A 17089-nucleotide genomic window follows, 5' to 3' on the forward strand; every position below is an offset into this window, starting at 1 on the left:
GGAACCATGATATATTTCTCTTTTTTAGCATTGGCCATGATAAATTTCCTTTTTTAGTAGTCATGATAGTATTTCCTGAGCACACAAATGGCAGCCTGATCCTTTGTTGAACAAAATTAAGTACTTTTGGACTGCTTGTTGAGTGGGCCTATTTTATTGAGGGAGGAGTAGGCCGAGTAACTGTCTTAGGTTCCTCTTTCTACATGGGCTTGTCTTGCAAAATATTTGCACGGGCCGGACCCAACTCTTGTTACCCAGCGCAGAAGAAAGAAGCTCTACGATCCGGGTCCACGCGTGCTGGTCCTGGGCGGTGCTCATTGGAAGAACACAATGGTCACTCGACAGGTCCGCCAAGCAACAAAAAAAAGGCACACAAAGAAACAAGAGAGCGTGGGTTGGCGGAAGGGTGAAGAAACAAGACGAACACAAAAGGTAGGTGACCGCCTCCTTCCTCAAATAAATAAACCACCAAATCCCTGCGATTTACTGCCGTTTCAACTCGTCAGATTCGCAGCCTCGGGGGAGAGCACGGCGCAATGGGGTCCGGATCTTTCCTCAAGGTGCTGGTCAGCAACCTGGATGTTCTCGCGGGGTACGCACTGCTTCTTTCCCCTTGATCTGCTTCCTCTTATCTCCTTGCACGGATTAGTTTCGAGTTCTTGGTACGAATGGCGTGCCGCCGCCGCCGGAGCAGCCGTTCTACGCGCTCTGTTCAGATGGCTAAGCGTTCGCGAATCTTGGCATGGTTTCTAGGCTGCAGACCATAGTGTCACTCAGAGTCAACTCAGTCAAGACTCTCGCCCTAAATTAGTAAATCCCCACTGGTTTGTGGTAGGAACTTCGATTTTGGAGTATATAGTGGAAAATTTTGCATATATGGTTGGATTTTGGTTCAGGGTTCAGGGTTTTTGGTTCATCAGACAGGACTGATGCTAACAGAATTACTTGAGTACTTATTTATAAGGCTCTATGAGGACCTACAGAATATTGATAGTTTAATACTATAGTGTAATGTCATGTAATCTATTGGCGGACTTCAGCTTATTTTACCCTGGAAAGATTGGCCCATTAGCATAATTGTAGCCAAGTTTTCACTGAAGGCACTAACTATGTCACATTGACAACTAGGTTGATCTTTATGTTGAACCATATTTGATGCTTGAGCTAACAATCTGTGACACATCTAACAATGTAACACCCCTTTCATCCTTTTCTTCCATTTAATATAAAAATCACACCTCGCCTACGGTGAAGTTATCAAAAGAAAAATAATCCCCTTTCAACAAGAATAGGCCACATTGTTTAGCATTTATGATTTTGCATCTTCTGCCCAACCTACAAGAATGGAATCGTCTTGCTTATTGTAGTACTATAATCAGCACAACTTTGCATTGTGTAGAACATGATACCACATAGCTATGTGCTATCTGCAGAATATGGCTACATTATTGATTCGCAAATGTGTTACATTTAGCCGATGTGAGATTTATTTCTGTTGCTAGTTTAGTGGCACTTGTTAGTTCAGTAGGTGTTACGACAGTTTCCATCCCTCTGTAAGTACTGAGATGCTTTTATTTTTCTGGCAGGCCCCTGGTTTCACTCGCTTATCCTCTGTAAGTAAATTCATTCTCTTGCTAAATAGTAGATACAAACTTAGCACATGCTTCTATTTTGCAACAACTGTCTTTTTCTTTTCTTTTTAAGATTCTCATTGACATGTTTACAGATATGCGTCTGTTCGAGCAATAGAAACGAAATCTTCTATTGATGATCAGCAATGGCTCACGTACTGGGTGTTGTACTCGTTTATCACTCTATTTGAGCTTACCTTTGCTGCAGTAATAGAATGGTAAAGGACTGCTCCCTATATCATCAGAATTTTCTTTTCTGTAAATCCTTCACTGCTTCTTGACTGTTGTGACTATTTAGTCTAATGGGATCAAACCTTGGATCTTAATGCAACATTCACTTACAATCCTGTCTTATGACTAGAGATTTCTTGAAAGAATGGTACAAAGATATATCATAATCTTGAAATAAATTTCTTTGTCTCTTACCTTCTGCTTTAGTAGTATAATTTGTGTTTTGCTACTTTGTTTGTGACAGAGTTATGTTAGTACATTATGAGATGAATGGATATGCTTACTTGTTAGTACAGACTAATCTTTTGCATTCTGCAGGCTTCCCTTCTGGTCTTATGGAAAGCTGTTTTTCAATTGCTGGTTGGTCTTGCCCTACTTCAATGGTGCTGCACATGTTTATGAGCATTTTGTGCGGCCAATGATTGTGAACCAGCAAGTAGTAAACATCTGGTATATTCCCAAGAAGGAAGATTCTGGTCAACCTGAAGATGTAATCTCAGCTGCACAGAAATACATCAAACAAAATGGATCAGAAGCATTTGAGGCTCTGGTCAACAAGGTATTTTCTATTTTATGCTGAAGTTTACAATACTCATTGTGAATATGGTGGCAAGAGGGCAACTGTTCTCCTGTGTGCAGCAAGAATCGTCGGCAATATGCCTCTGCATTCTGCAACGATACTGCCTTGGTGATTGCAGTTAGGTTTTTGTAATAGATGATCATGTAATTACAGAGTTTTAGTTATCAAGTGTCGAGCAGTCTATACTAGATGCTAGATGTCACATGGTTATTTTATTCAGTAGATATCACAGTTATCCTATTCACCCTCTACATTTTCTGTTACTGCAGATCCTATTAACGATATTCCACATCCTTAGGACCTTCAGGCTTGGACTATAAAATGATTATCAAAATGCCCTTTTCCATATCTACACAATAGATTGTTTTCAGTCCACACTCGTAAGATACTGATCTACAGAAAATCTGAAGTCCTTGGAAGTGACTATTGAGCAGTGGTGACTATACACACTGATTTTGATGTCAACTGACAACACAAAGTTGTGCAAAACACTATTTAGTTTTGTTACGTTCATCAGAAAAATCATATTATTACTAGGAATTTAGGTTTATTGACATCACATGTTTTATGGCAAGCATCGCCACTGTTGGTAGGTTTAATGTTTTTTGACCTCTTATCGGTTTAGAATATGTGTCCACTCACCCTGGTAAGCTGTCTTAGTTCAGTTCTTTTGGCAGCTTCTCCGAGAAGCTACCCTCCCCCCAGCTTCCTGGGGAAGCCGCCCCAAAAATTTAGGAAGGCTTCCGAAATGGTCTAGCCTAGACTAGTCCGGAAGCCTCCCTAAATTCTGGGGGCGGCTTCTCCAGGAAGCTGGGGGGAGGGCAGCTTCTCAGAGAAGCCGCCAAAAGAACTGAGCCAGTTGGCTTATGTGATAAGCATAGTGAAAGAGCAAAGTTCTTGGTGGCAAGTGTTTTATCCCTTCGGTTAATTAGAAGACCGTACTCCATCCTTTCCTGTTCACATCCGAGATGTGCTCATTTTTGTGTTTAACATCATGTTTGTTCAATCCAACAATATGATGTGTTTGCATGGATTAATCTCAGGCACATGATTCTTTTTAATTTCACTCGTGCAGTTTAAGACTTCAAATGCAAGGCGCTCAATTTTGGAGGAGGTAGAGGTGGAAAGGAGAGCCAGGGCTGAACGAGAATTTGAAGCAAGGGATGTGAATCCATTCTTCCACCCAAATTACTGATTACTGAAAGCTCCTCTGTTCAGACATCAGCTGAGCAGAGTGTATGTTAGCCTGATGAACTGCTAGTTCCTTCTAGCTTATAGTATTGAGTTTATTATGGTGCTTCGTCTTCATTGTCTTTCATGTAAAATTGGTCAGACCAATTTGTGGGCACAAGTCTAGAGGACCATATTTAGATTTAATATTGTTACGTAGCTCAACAATTATGAGATGTATATATGATCTGGCTTTGGATGGTTGTTAGAGTCTGGACTAAAGGGAAATACAATTTGGCCCAAATGCATGTGAACCCATTACGTGAAAACACATTTTGAAAAGTCAAAAAATTCTGAAATAAAATTTCACATCTATGTCCAGATGCTCGCACACAAGTTTTTGGGAAAACTTGTGTAGTGTTCATGTCTTCAATCTTTTGAATGCAACTGAATTTTATGTACGCATGCCATTGACCATAATCTTGCAATCAGGCCTCCCAAGTAATTTGCCTAGCGGCACAAGCAGCAAATGGAACAAAAAATGGCAATGTATTTAACAAGCTGCCTAGTTGGAATATACACTTGAATATGGCAGTAACACAAAGCATCAAAGTGATAGTAAAACGTACTCTCCCGCCAGACATGTGACATGTTGTCAAGCATAAGCTGTTGACATTTTGAGTGCAAATCTAGCCTACAAACACTATAACAGTAATACACTGTCAAAATCTTCAAATCTTGCTAATAACTGAAGATATCTCTCCAAAAAGAACTATAATCTGAAGAATTGTAGAGCAGCAAATAATGACAGGCTGCATCCAGTTCTTCTATCTGTATGTACAACTATGCTCCAAATATTGCTGACCAAATCTGCTCATATTTGATGCCAAATCAGGTTCTATTCTGGCTTTGTTGCAAGCAAGTTCAACCCTGCCCCTTCTATACAATGCATGCCCTTCTCCATATAGTTGCTTCGGTCAAAGTTGGTCACTGCATTTTTGCCACGTATCTCTATGGCAGCAATATCATAAGCTTCTGCAGCTTCTTCCTCAGTTTCTAGTTCAAAAAAGAGGAAATTCATTAGGAAAATGAAATGAAGTATCTGTGAAGAGAGATAAAGGGAATATATCAAATTTAGGCATGTGTAGCATACTGAAAGTTCCAAGGTAAATGTCTCTAGTTCCAGCAATCAGTCCTATGCGTGCTTGCCATCTCCCGTCTTTTTGCCTCCTATGATAGGGACATGGTTACATGTGAGCTTAAGTAGTTTTGAAGAAGAAAAGCTAGCCTTTCGAACAAACTAAACAAAATGAAAACGAGAGTTCACCTTGTAACTCCTCTGTAAACAGAAGCCCCTCTTGAGAAGCAGCTACTCCTTCTGCATGATAGCCCAAACTTGTCATGATAGCCCTTCTCCAACAGTAAAATTGAATGAATACAAATATGATATACCTTCTCAAGTATGTCACACATTCCTCTGGAGACATGTCTTTCGTGTCGGCCAGTTCCTTTTCGTATTCAGAAATCTGATAGAATATTGACCCATGAGATTATCATGTCCTTTATATATAACAGGGGAACCAAAATAAAAAAGAAATGAAGAAAGACTTACTGGGAAGTTCAGCTTAGTATTTAGGCCCCAGTATTTAAGAGCTGCAACATCATACGCCCTGGCAGCTTTTTTCTCAGTATCATAACTTCCTGCAAAGTAGGAAATTAGACAAAAAAAAAATTAGAACGTAAACATACAAAACTAAGACATTATGTTTGAAACGAATAATTCTTACCTAGATAAACTGAAGCACCACCGCATGGGAACACCACAGCAAGAAACCATCAGTAACGAGTCAGAAACAATTACAGATAAGGAAAATAACGAAGCTACACGAAAAAAGCTAACATGCTATAGAAACTTTGGACAATCAAATGCTACCTAATTCTAAACCAATTCAACGAAAGCTAGTATCTATTACTTGCTAAGAATATCCTCTTCTAGGCACAGATTTACAAACAGGGGCAGATATACAGTTCAGCAAGGGGTAAACAGCGCTAGTGCCATAGTGCTGGAACCAGTCTGGTTAACACGAGTGGATCGTAGAGACAAAAATAGCCGAAATGTTTTTAGTTAAAGTTGGTATCCAGCCCCCGACCTCATGCTCTACCTACTCACCCGAGTTATGTCATTTTCCAGAATGGTTTTCCAACTTAAAATAGAAAAGGCATAAAAAAGTTAAAGCTGCATATTCGAGTGTTAAAACAAAATGTTTGGCCAGAAAATCAGTGAACTTGTCACTTGAACGGTTAATTATACTTTTTGAGTTGTAAAACTATGTTCCTAGCCTCCTAGGTCTTATGGATATAGCACACAGAACTCCAGAATTATATGTTAGAAATAAGCACTCCTTAATTCATAATGCAATTACAATATTTCTCGTGCCGAATAAGAGACACGGACAATTTTAAAAGGTGTCTCTGCATGGGAAGTGTGTTAGGATCTCACAGCCCACTAAATGCATGCTAAATAACAACAAATTCTATCATCCCATTCACAGATATGTCTCTTTGGTAGTTTGCTTATTTGTACTGAGGGAAAATAATCAAGATGGTTAGAAGTTGGGACCGGCTGATGTGGAAATAGTAACGTGCGACAGAGCTATGCCAAGTCCGTACAATTTGCTAGCGATAGGACATAGTATAAAGGAGTCTATTACCGCAACCCAAGCATACAATGTCAGGATGATCAGATCCAACTAAAAGGACGTATAACAAATGAGGGATCTGGACAGATAGCAAAATCCGTATCATGCAGAAATAAACGAAGTGATACCTTGATAGCATATACCACCATAAATGTAAAATAACTTCACAGAGAATTTGCCCGCAAAATAGCATGCTAGAAGAATAAATTACATGTTTAACCTTTTGCACCTAAGAAATAAATACGCCAAACACAGCATGTTCCGGAGCTAAATAAACCATACGTCTATATATCGTCTACTAGCACATTAAATTGTCAGAGCAGCCGAACTTATATGACCAATTTTCTTTGTAATACTATATAACAAGGTCTTCATCAATGAAGGCAAGCAAGAGTTATCTATGTATTCATATCTCATGCTTCTCTTTTTATTGTGTGAACTGTGAACCTCTCCTGGGGACACGCTTCCCTACACACTCCACCACAGAGCCTCGACAGTGATGCAGTAAGCATAAGCCCCTCATCTATCACGACGAACAGGTAATCACGACTGAGCCCTTCCGGAACAGGTCGTGGCACAATCAAGTAGGAGTATATACAATTGCTCCTTAGATAGTGCTAAAATAAGAAGGCATACCTTGCCTTCCTTTCCTTCTCCGTCCTTCTACTCTGCAAGTACTGTCCCACAAATGAGCTTCATATTTGCCACTCCACCTATGCCTGCACAATTGATGATACTTTGGTAAGCATCTGCATCTAGGACGTGTTCAGTTGACGTGGTGAAACACACTATTTTGTTTCCACTGATCAGCTACAAATTATAAGAACACAGAACAAAGGTTTACCTTGTCACACCATGGAAACAAGATGACCGGGTGCCAGGCGTTCGCACCGCAGTAACTCCAGAAGTAGAACCAGAGGCGCCCTTCTCTTCTCTATACGCTGCAATTGTTACAGGATTGATAGCTTCGACAAGTTCCTCCTCTGGCTCATCCTTCTTGACAATGCTGAGAACTTTAACTCTCTTATAATCACTGCCACCATCAGCACACCCTTCATTTTCTGGCACAGCTACCACCAAAGCATCCATCTCGTCGGCATGGTTCTCGCTATTCAAAGGGTCAACCAAGTTGTTCTTCACATATGCACAGACCTGAACTTCAGCTTCGTCGACTTGCTCATTCTTCGGGACCTTCTTCTGATCAGTAGCGCTGGGCTTATCATCTCCTTTTTGAGTGCTTGAACCATTGGCCTCTGGCTCAACTGCGGCGTGCAAGACTTCAGTTTCCGTTGCGGAGGCAGATACTGCTGGCAACGAATTCAGATTGATAGAGTGGCACCTCTCTATCTTGGGCTCATCAACGGATTCCCCAGCAGCCTTCTCTTCCAGAGAACCGTCCATTTGCTGGCCCAGACTAACTTCTTCCCCCGATTTCATCATCTATGATGGGAGTGGGAGCAACAATTGAACAACTTTCAGAGCCCTAGCCTACCTCTCAGCCTCTCTCCTCGCAAACTATCTGAAAAAGAGGAAAAAGACAGAACATCGCGAACAAGAACCACACGGTTAGATCCCAACTAGGCAATCATTTCATAATTCGAAAAAAGACGCCTTTTTGTTGTCTGCCAGAATCGGGAAACAAGAAAGCGGCGGGTACCTTGTGCCGGCGCCGCCCAGCAGCGATCGAAAGATCCGGAGGCCTCCGCAGGTTGGACGCGCGCCCAAGAAAGCAGGGAAAACACAAATATCCTCGCGCAGCGCAGATATTAACAAGGCCCGCCGGGCAACAAAAGTGGGAAAAAAATTATCAGGGGAGGAAATGGATGCCGAGGCAGGAAATAAATATCGGGCGGCGGCGAAATTGGGAAGGAAACGACGAGCCGAGTCCAGCGCGAGGGAGCGAGGAGAGGGGGCGGCTTAGTGGGGAGTGATGCCGGAGACACCAAACCAATCGCTGGTGGGGAACAAAAATTTGGACAAATCGAGAGAGGAAAGCGGAGTGGGAAAATCGCGGAGGCGGATTTACCTGCGGATTGTCGTGGTGGAGTAATGAAGTTCGAGGCAATTTGGGGAGTTTTTGCTTCGTGGGCGACGCCCTCGTGATGCGTGCCAGCCTGGGGACGGGACGGGCCGGGCGGCCGTGCCAATGGGAGCAGACCGCGCCTTGTCCTTGTGGCACCAATACGTGGACGGACAGCGGTGTGCTACCTGGGCTTCGAGAATATCACAGCCGTTGGATCACTTTAAGAAATCTAATAAAACACATAAAACTTAGTTCATAGAATATGCAATATTTAGTTGGCCATAGTAGTTGAGACTTTAATAGCCATGAAATGGATAGGTATTTGAAAATTTAAAGATGGTTATATATTCCAGAGGTGTACGTGATTGATTGATTTAGATAAGGTAAAGAACCAAATGATATTGATGGCTTGCATGAAAAATGCATGTACATTGCCGCATGTTTTTAAAAACATCATATGTGGTTACATATAAGAGCACATAATTAACATTGACTTTAATTCGCAAAGAGTTCATTTGGTTACCAAACTATTTCGGTGTTCAAGTTGCGCGTGACTTAACTGTGTAATGATATAACAGGAGGGTGCGATATTATCAATCGAGTGGAAAAAAAGATGACATTGCTAGTTTAATGGTTAAAAATAGGTAATATAAATATCTTGCATGTAGAGATAGATAATAAATAAGAACTACTACCTCCGATTCAAGGAATAAGGCGCCCTCGTTTTACGTGCTTTTTATTTGACTACGTATTACTTTATATATATAAAGATTATTTGTATGAAATTAACATCATTAGAAAGTGCTTTTCAATACGAATCCAACGATACTAATTACATATAATATAACTAAGATTTTTTTGCTCAATTTTTATAGTCAAAGTTCGTCTTGGAATACGCGTGCGCTTTATTCCTGTTATCACCGAATTTTGGCTAAATCAGGAGGTGGGCCGCGATTAAGATGGGCTTAGAAGATTACACATGGAAGATCTATGAAGCGGCCTTGCACGGAGAATTTGGGCTAGGTTGCCCGTGTATCTTTAATTATAGTAGATTGTATCTAGATTAAAAGTTAGAGTTTATCTCGTGCACGGTTTAGTGCACGCCCACATTAGAAAGTCCGTTTGGACTATAAATATGTATCTAGGGTTTATGGAATAAACAACAACCAACGTTCAACCACAAACAAATCTCGGCGCATCGCCAACTCCTTCGTCTCGAGGGTTTCTACCGGTAAGCGTCATGCTGCCTAGATCGCATCTTGCGATCTAGGCGGCACAAGCCTGCCCACGTTGTTCATGCGTTGCTCGTCATCGAAGCCTTTTTGATGGCGAGCAACGTAGTTATCTTAGACATGTTAGGGTTAGCATTGTCCTTCACGTTACATGCTTTCGTAGTGCAACCCTTGCATGTCTAGCCGCCCTACGCCTATCTTAGGCGTAGGGCGGCACTCCCGCTTGATCATAGTTTAGTAGATCCGATCCGTTACGATTGCTCCTTGTTCTACAAGGATTAGTTTAATATCTCGCAATAGTTAGGCCTTACAAAGGGGGAGGATCCGGCGGCGTGTAGGGTGACGTTTGCTAGCCCTAGAAAGGATGTTCGGGGATCAACCTCGTGTTGGTTTTTAGGCCCTGTCTAGGATCGGCTTATGATCACCGTGCGCGAGCGCGAGGCCCAACACTGGAGTAGGATGATCCGATTATGCGGTGAAAACCCTAAATCGTCGTAGATCTCATTAGCTTTACCTTGATCAAGCGGGACCACCATATATTCGGACACCTCGTCTGAATCATGGGTGGATCGGCTCTTTGAGCCGATTCACAAGATAACTCGAGAGCCGATCGAGGCTCGTATTTAACGTTTACGTGTGTGCCTGCAGGAAACTAAGCGAGGCATCATCCACACCTTCCCGACCGGGTATAGGTCGGGTGGCACGCCCTTGTGATAAACATCGGTGCGTGCGACCGAGGAGGCTTTGCGGGCCGTCGCTCGGAGGGACTAGGGCCAGCCGCAGCCCTAGTTGTTCCCGGCTCTACGGTGTTGCCCGTCTCCGCCCGCCGGTGGGTTTCGACGTCAACACATTACGGCACGCCCGGTGGGACCGTCGACGACATCCACGACATCGCCATCTACATCCGAGATGGCGGAAGACACTCCGGTCACGTACGAGGATCTGCCTGATGAGCTCAAGAAGAATCATGACGAAATCAAGGCAGTCCTCGAAACCGAACTCATCGGTTCTTTCCACAGAACCCGTTCCCAGGGTCAACCAGGACACTTGTTCAGCATCAACATGGTAGAACTTGGGTACCGCCCCGGTAAGGGTAATGATGAGGGCAGCTGCTCTCATAGCAAGAATGAAGAAGGAGCCGACCCACGCAATCGGCTCCGACACTGCCACCAAGTCCTGGTGATGATCAAGATGGAGGCCGATTCTAGCGATCGGATCGTGTTATCCGCGCCACCCGCTCTCCCGGTATTTGGCATCGACCTCACAGGAGACGGAAAGCTGGGGTATGGGTTCACCTCGGCTAATGAGCTGGAGGAAATCGGCATCGACCATGGAGACAAGCCGCGACTAACTTTTGTCAGCAAGAAGGTGGATCCACAGCTGAGGAGTCAGATGATTGCTCTATCGAAGGAATACCCAAGCACAAATGAGACATCGGCTGGTACGAACACGATGCTCGTTCTCCCTACGGAGCCTAGTGCTCCAGGATTACACGAGGGATATTACGGAACCTTCATGGAGCGCTCCGACTCTAGCGAGTCGGCCAAGGTTATTTGCACCGTGCGATCTGCTTGGGTTCAATGGTGATCTAACGAATAGCAGCCACGACGGCTACACAAATCCCAACGGGGCCGGCGTACGAGTACAGTCCCTTGGCATAATGCAAAGCCGATATCTGCAGTCACCTGACAGATTCGGCTCGGGGGAGGCATATAATCAGCAGACAGACGCATGGGCAAGGAAATGTCAACACACGATCTAGGCATGCGCGAGAAGAGAACAAGGAGCCGATGGAAAATCATCGGCCAGTAAAAAAAAATGTAGCAAGTACAGCATCCAGCGAAACATCATCTGTCTCTGAAGGCCCTACTGAAGAAACACGCCGAGGGCGAGAACGGCGTCAACACGGATGCGATCTGCCTCAGCAATCTCAGCCTGGTCATCCTCGTCCTTACCCGTCACCAGCTGATTGCTCAGGGTACGGATTTCAGCCGGATCGGTCTTCAGATCGGCTGTGAGGCCTCTTGCTTCGTCTTGAGAACGGGCAACAAGGGCTTCCTTGTCCTGGATAAGCTGTTTGGTCACCCTTACCTTCTCTTCAAGATTCTCCGGCTCCTTGCGCGGGGTCTCGAGTTCGGCGCGAGTGGCGAAGTGTCCGTCGTGGCGTCCGAGCAGCCTTCTTCTCATTGAGCCGTCGACACTTTTCGGCAATATCGGCTCTCGGCGGAAGTTGGGAGTGGCGAAGAGTAATCCTTTGGCGAGCCGTTTGCACCCTTGACTTGAAGGCCGACAAGGTAACGGCGGGCCGAGCTGCACTTGCGGGGTCATAGGGAGATGAGGCCGGATATCCTCGAAGATGCCTTTGGCTTCCTCGGAATTCTCAATCGGAATATCGGTTGAGGCGGAAAGCAAGTCTTTGAGACGGCTGGAGTTGACCACGGACCGTACTAGGGTTCGGCTCTCCGCTTGCCTTGGAAGAAGCTGGTTCGATGGATTCTGGGTCGAACGTAAGCAAGCTCGAGAGATCACAACCCTGATAAGGGAAACAAAGTGAGTTTAGCAGGCAATGGGGGAATTGATGGAGCCAAGGAGGGGAGACATACCTCTACCAAGGAAGGAGGAACAGCCGACGCAGTAACAATCGGTTTTTCTGTGGACTCGGGTGGGTCAGCCACTTGGGCAGCCGCTATCGTCGAGGTAGCTAGATCCAGAGTAGCGGACGGCCTCGGTACCTCCTCAACGTCTCCGCTAGAAGTTTCCGCGGCTCGCAAGAGGAAGTGATTAGCCGATCCAAATGACAACGGGATAGCATGAAAGTGTGACCAAGAAGATAATTACATTCGAGACCTCCTGGCTTGATGAAGAGGCTCGTGGGTTCTTACGAGCCCTTTTGACACGAGCGGTGCTTCGTGCGTAACCCCGATCCGGTCGGGGCCCGGGGGCGATGGGTTCGGTGATCGACCTTTTCTTGGAAGCCGGCCGGCGAGCCGGTCCGGCTCTGGGTAGTGGACCTCTCGGAATCACCCGAGCTCGAGTCCCCCTGGTTGGTTTCTTCGGCCCCGCTGGAGGATCCGTCAGTAGAGGCCTGCAGGAAAGGATACAAGCGTGTTATAAACAAAAATATTGAAAGCGGGCAAGCGCCTACAGGGTCTGAACTAACTTACACGCAAGCTTTCTTGAGCCGGAGCTTTACGCTTCAGGGTTTTCCTGGCCGCCACCTTCCTCACTGCCGTCCTCGCCTGAGTCGAGGCTCGGGGGGCAACTGGCCCTGAAGATGCTTTACCCTTGGGAGCCGATTTCGGTGAAATCGGCTGGCTCGCATTATGACTTTCTTCGGGGGTGGCGAGCTGCGGCGGAAGAGAACCACTCGGTGCCGGAGGAAGAAATACGAAAGGGGAACCATCGGCTTGAGTGGGAGCCGGACCATCTTGTTGCCGCTAGGAGAAAGAGTCGAGTCACGAGACAATCACCATAAGGCAGTTACAAGAAATGCTTAAGTGACGGTACCTGATCTGCAGGGGGATCATACTCGGCGTCAAGCTCTTTCAGCAGCGGCCCTAGGGCCCTCCTGAAGACGTGGGTCTTCCACATAGACCACCAAGTTTCAAAACCATCGGTAGTGAAGGAGAAACGGAGGTTATGGGGAATTGGGATGGCCAAAGCGTCAAAGAAGGTATAGCACCTTTGGGCGGTGAGGATGTCGGGCGGTTCAGCTCTACTTGCCGTCGGGTGGTGTAAGAAGAAGTGTGGAGGCACCCGTCCGAGACCAAGCCGTCGAGCTGCTACTATCGGTTGATAACACTCATAACCGGGCTTGATGATCCGGTTCGAGGTACTCATGCCAACGGGGGAGGAAGCAAGGACGAATCATGAGGGAGTACAAGTGCTGTGTGCTTGGGGTCATCGGCAAAGTCATCCAATCGGAAAGAGACTCGGGTTTTCAAAATTTGCCGATTCGGTGTAAGGGTGGAACGAGGGGTTGTCCAAACCTTGGAAGAAAATCTTAAACCACCCTGCCGCTTCCGGGGAATCAGCCTGCTGCCGGCGGACCATACGGGGCTTGGCCGTAGGCTGGTGCATCGAATTTCCTTTCCATTCACGTCCGGAAAGGTGCAGGTGGTCGGCGATGGGAAGTCCGGGATTTGGTTTTGGAAGTATAGTTGGGCCCACAACTGAATGAACCACCGGGGGCCGCCGGTTTGACTGTCTTGCGAGAGAACGAGTTTGACGGACATCGATTGAAGGGATCGATAAATCTCTCCAAGAAATAGTTTGCCTAGGCCGAGTTGGGTGCCTTTAGCAAGTTCATAGGCCAGGGAGAGGTAGTTCTTGGTGGGAGCAAGTGATGGGCCGCGAGAATATGAAGTGCTCCAGCCCGAAATTCGGGAAGGCTGTGTGCTCCCTCTCCGTCACGGGGCCTTTGGTTTTCATATAACGATGGAGATAGGCGCCTCGGCCTAGTACACTCTTTTTTAGAGGAGAGAGTGAAAGGGACTTTTGGCAGTTTAAATGCGGAAGGGTCGGGGGATGCAATGTCTAGCCCCGTGATCATGGCCACATCCAACGGGGTCGGGGTCATAGGGCCATGACCAAACATGAAGCGGTTCGAGTGCATCGGACAGAAGTAGCCGATGGTTTTCAGGATATTCTCATTCTTCTCAAGAGGGGATAGCGATAATGACAGGGCATCGGCTATCCCTATGGTTTCCCAAGTGGCATAGTGAGATTTTGATACTCTATTGTACCATGCCACCCAACCTTCAGGAGGATTAGGCCAGGCTCGCGAGCGGTCGGCCCGGAAGTCGGATCTAGGTTCCGCTCACAAAGGGGATTCCGTTAGCTTCGCACGAAATTAACGAGGCGGGACTCTCAGAAGAACGAGGACCGAGGCACATCGAATTTGCGAGAGAAGGATGTGGCAGAAGAATGTCTGAAACCTAAATTAGTAGCGGAGCAAGGCATTAATTCAGGTGTTTGCCATTAATCCCATGTCAAGTCAAACGGCGAGAAGAGGTTGATGATTACCTTCAGTCCGGAAGCCATAGTATCGGTATTGGATGACTCCGCCATGAGATGCGTTGAAGGAGTTGGGGGCGGCGCGGTCAAGATCTCGTGCGGTGGTTGTGGATTGGAACTGCTCGGCGGCGATTTGGGGATCCGACTTTGCTTTTTCGGATGGAGGTCGCGGGTTACCGTTTGGAAGGGCGGCTAGGTCGACGTTACCAGTGTTTTTATGATAGAGACCGATGCGATGTCATCGGTTCTTTTTGAAGATTGTGTGACTTTGACTATCGGCAAAACCATTGACTGGAAACATTTCTTCATTAACAAAGGAGGGTTTTTCAATGAAGAGCCGATTGCTCAAGAAGAGCCGATTGCTCGCATAACTACTGATTTTATGTCACTAATTCTCGCTACCCTCGTCGTCGGTATCGTAGCAGTCACCAGTGCTCTTCTGGAGAACTCCTCGTCACTTTGGTTCCAGTCTTCGACCGGAGCTTCTTCCTCTGCGTCGTCGTAGTCAGCTTCACTATTTGCTCAGACACAGAGACGCTTTGCCGGCGGGTATCCAGTGGAGGAGGAGGAGTCATTCGGCACAGTTTAATAAGGAGAAGCCTAATGGGGGATTTAAAGCCATTGCGGTGTCCAAGGAAATGGTGCTAAAATTATCAAGTTTTGCAAAAAGGCAAGGAGCAAGACATCATGGTAAAGGATACTGCAACGGTTCTACCACGACATGACCCGACGAAAGAAGAGCATAATGATTTTGGAAATGTCATTTCCAAAACCAGGGGGGCATGTGTTATCACCAGATTTTGGCTAAATCAGGAGGTGGGCCGCGATTAAGATGGGCTTAGAAGATTACACATGGAAGATCTATGAAGCGGCCTTGCACGGAGAATTTGGGCTAGGTTGCCCGTGTATCTTTAATTATAGTAGATTGTATCTAGATTAAAAGTTAGAGTTTATCTCGTGCACGGTTTAGTGCACGCCCACATTAGAAAGTCCGCCTGGACTATAAATATGTATCTAGGGTTTATGGAATAAACAACAACCAACGTTCAACCACAAACAAATCTCGGCGCATCGCCAACTCCTTCGTCTCGAGGGTTTCTACCGGTAAGCGTCATGCTGCCTAGATCGCATCTTGCGATCTAGGCAGCACAAGCCTGCCCACGTTGTTCATGCGTTGCTCGTACTGAAGCCTTTTTGATGGCGAGCAACGTAGTTATCTTAGACATGTTAGGGTTAGCATTGTCCTTCACGTTACATGCTTTCGTAGTGCAACCCTTGCATGTCTAGCCGCCCCTACGCCTAAGCACAAGCCTGCCCACGTTGTTCATGCGTTGCTCGTACTGAAGCCTTTTTGATGGCGAGTGATACGTCTCCAACGTATCGATAATTTCTTGTGTTCCATGCCACATTATTGATGTTATCTACATGTTTTATGCACACTTTGTATCATATTCGTGCATTTTCTGGAACTAACCTATTAACAAGATGCCGAAGTGCCGGTTCTCGTTTTCTGCTCGTTTTTGGTTTCGAAATCCTAGTAACGAAATATTCTCGGAATCGGACGAAATCAACGCCAAAGTTCCTATTTTCATCGGAAGCATCCAGAACACCCGGGAAGGACCGAGAGGGGGCCACAGGGGCCACCAAACCCTAGGCCGGCGCGGCCGAGAGGGGGCCGCGCCGCCCTATGGTGTGGCCCCCCTGTCAGCCCTCCTGCGCCGCCTCTTCGCCTATATAAAGCCCCTGGATCAGAAAACCCGAGACCAATTGACGAAACCCACGTAAACCCGCCGAGCCGCCGCCATCGCGAAGCCAAGATCCGGGGGACGGGATCTCTGTTCCGGCACCCTGCCGGAGCGGGGAAGTGCCCCCGGAAGGCTTCTCCATCGACACCGCTGCCATCTCCACCGCCATCTTCATCACCGCTCGCTGCTCCCATGAGGAGGGAGTAGTTCTCCATCGAGGCTCGGGGCTGTACTGCCGGTAGCTATGTGGTTCATCTCTCTCCTATGTAGTTCAATACAATAATCTCATGAGCTGCCTTACATGATTGAGATTCATATGATGATGCTTGTAATCTAGATGTCATTATGCTAGTCAAGTGGGTTTTACTTATGTGATCTCCGGAGACTCCTCGTCCCACGTGTGTAAAGGTGACAGTGTGTGCACCGTGTGGGTCTCTTAGGCTAGATTTCACAGAATACTTACTCATTGAATGGTATAGTGAGGTGCTTATTTATATCTCTTTAAGATTGCAGCATGTTGTATCACAATTTATCCATGTGCTACTCTAGTGATTTGTTATTAAAGTAGTTTATTCCTCCTGCATGTGTGCAAAGGTGACAATGCGTGCACCGTGTTAGTACTTGGTTTATGCTATGATCATGATCTCTTGTAGATTATGGAGTTAACTATTGCTATGATAATATTGATGTGATCTATTCCTCCTACATATGCATGAAGGTGACAAGTGTGCATGCTATGCTAGTACTTGGTTTAGTAGCGTT

At 46.0% G+C, this 17089-nt stretch overlaps 2 protein-coding genes across 2 annotated transcripts; one reads left to right on the forward strand and one right to left on the reverse strand.

Moving 5' to 3' along the window:
- The first annotated feature begins 416 nt into the window (after window positions 1-416).
- Window positions 417-3842, forward strand: LOC124688318 (HVA22-like protein a). Its single transcript, XM_047222010.1, has 5 exons — window positions 417-592; window positions 1587-1613; window positions 1727-1849; window positions 2181-2421; window positions 3518-3842. The coding sequence occupies exons 1-5, from the start codon at window positions 537-539 to the stop codon at window positions 3635-3637; spliced, it is 567 nt and encodes a 188-aa protein (XP_047077966.1). The 5' UTR covers window positions 417-536; the 3' UTR covers window positions 3638-3842.
- A 300-nt stretch (window positions 3843-4142) lies between these two features.
- LOC124693125 (AP2-like ethylene-responsive transcription factor BBM1) lies at window positions 4143-8446 on the reverse strand. Its single transcript, XM_047226579.1, has 9 exons — window positions 7969-8446; window positions 7156-7830; window positions 6948-7030; window positions 5400-5408; window positions 5225-5313; window positions 5065-5138; window positions 4940-4990; window positions 4766-4842; window positions 4143-4668 (listed from the first exon to the last, which is right to left on the reverse strand). Exons 2-9 carry the CDS (start codon window positions 7749-7751, stop codon window positions 4511-4513), a joined length of 1137 nt encoding a protein of 378 aa, XP_047082535.1. The 5' UTR covers window positions 7752-7830; window positions 7969-8446; the 3' UTR covers window positions 4143-4510.
- Window positions 8447-17089: the final 8643 nt, after the last annotated feature.

This window comes from Lolium rigidum, chromosome 2, assembly GCF_022539505.1.
Source record: "Lolium rigidum isolate FL_2022 chromosome 2, APGP_CSIRO_Lrig_0.1, whole genome shotgun sequence".
NCBI classification, from domain to species: domain Eukaryota; kingdom Viridiplantae; phylum Streptophyta; class Magnoliopsida; order Poales; family Poaceae; genus Lolium; species Lolium rigidum.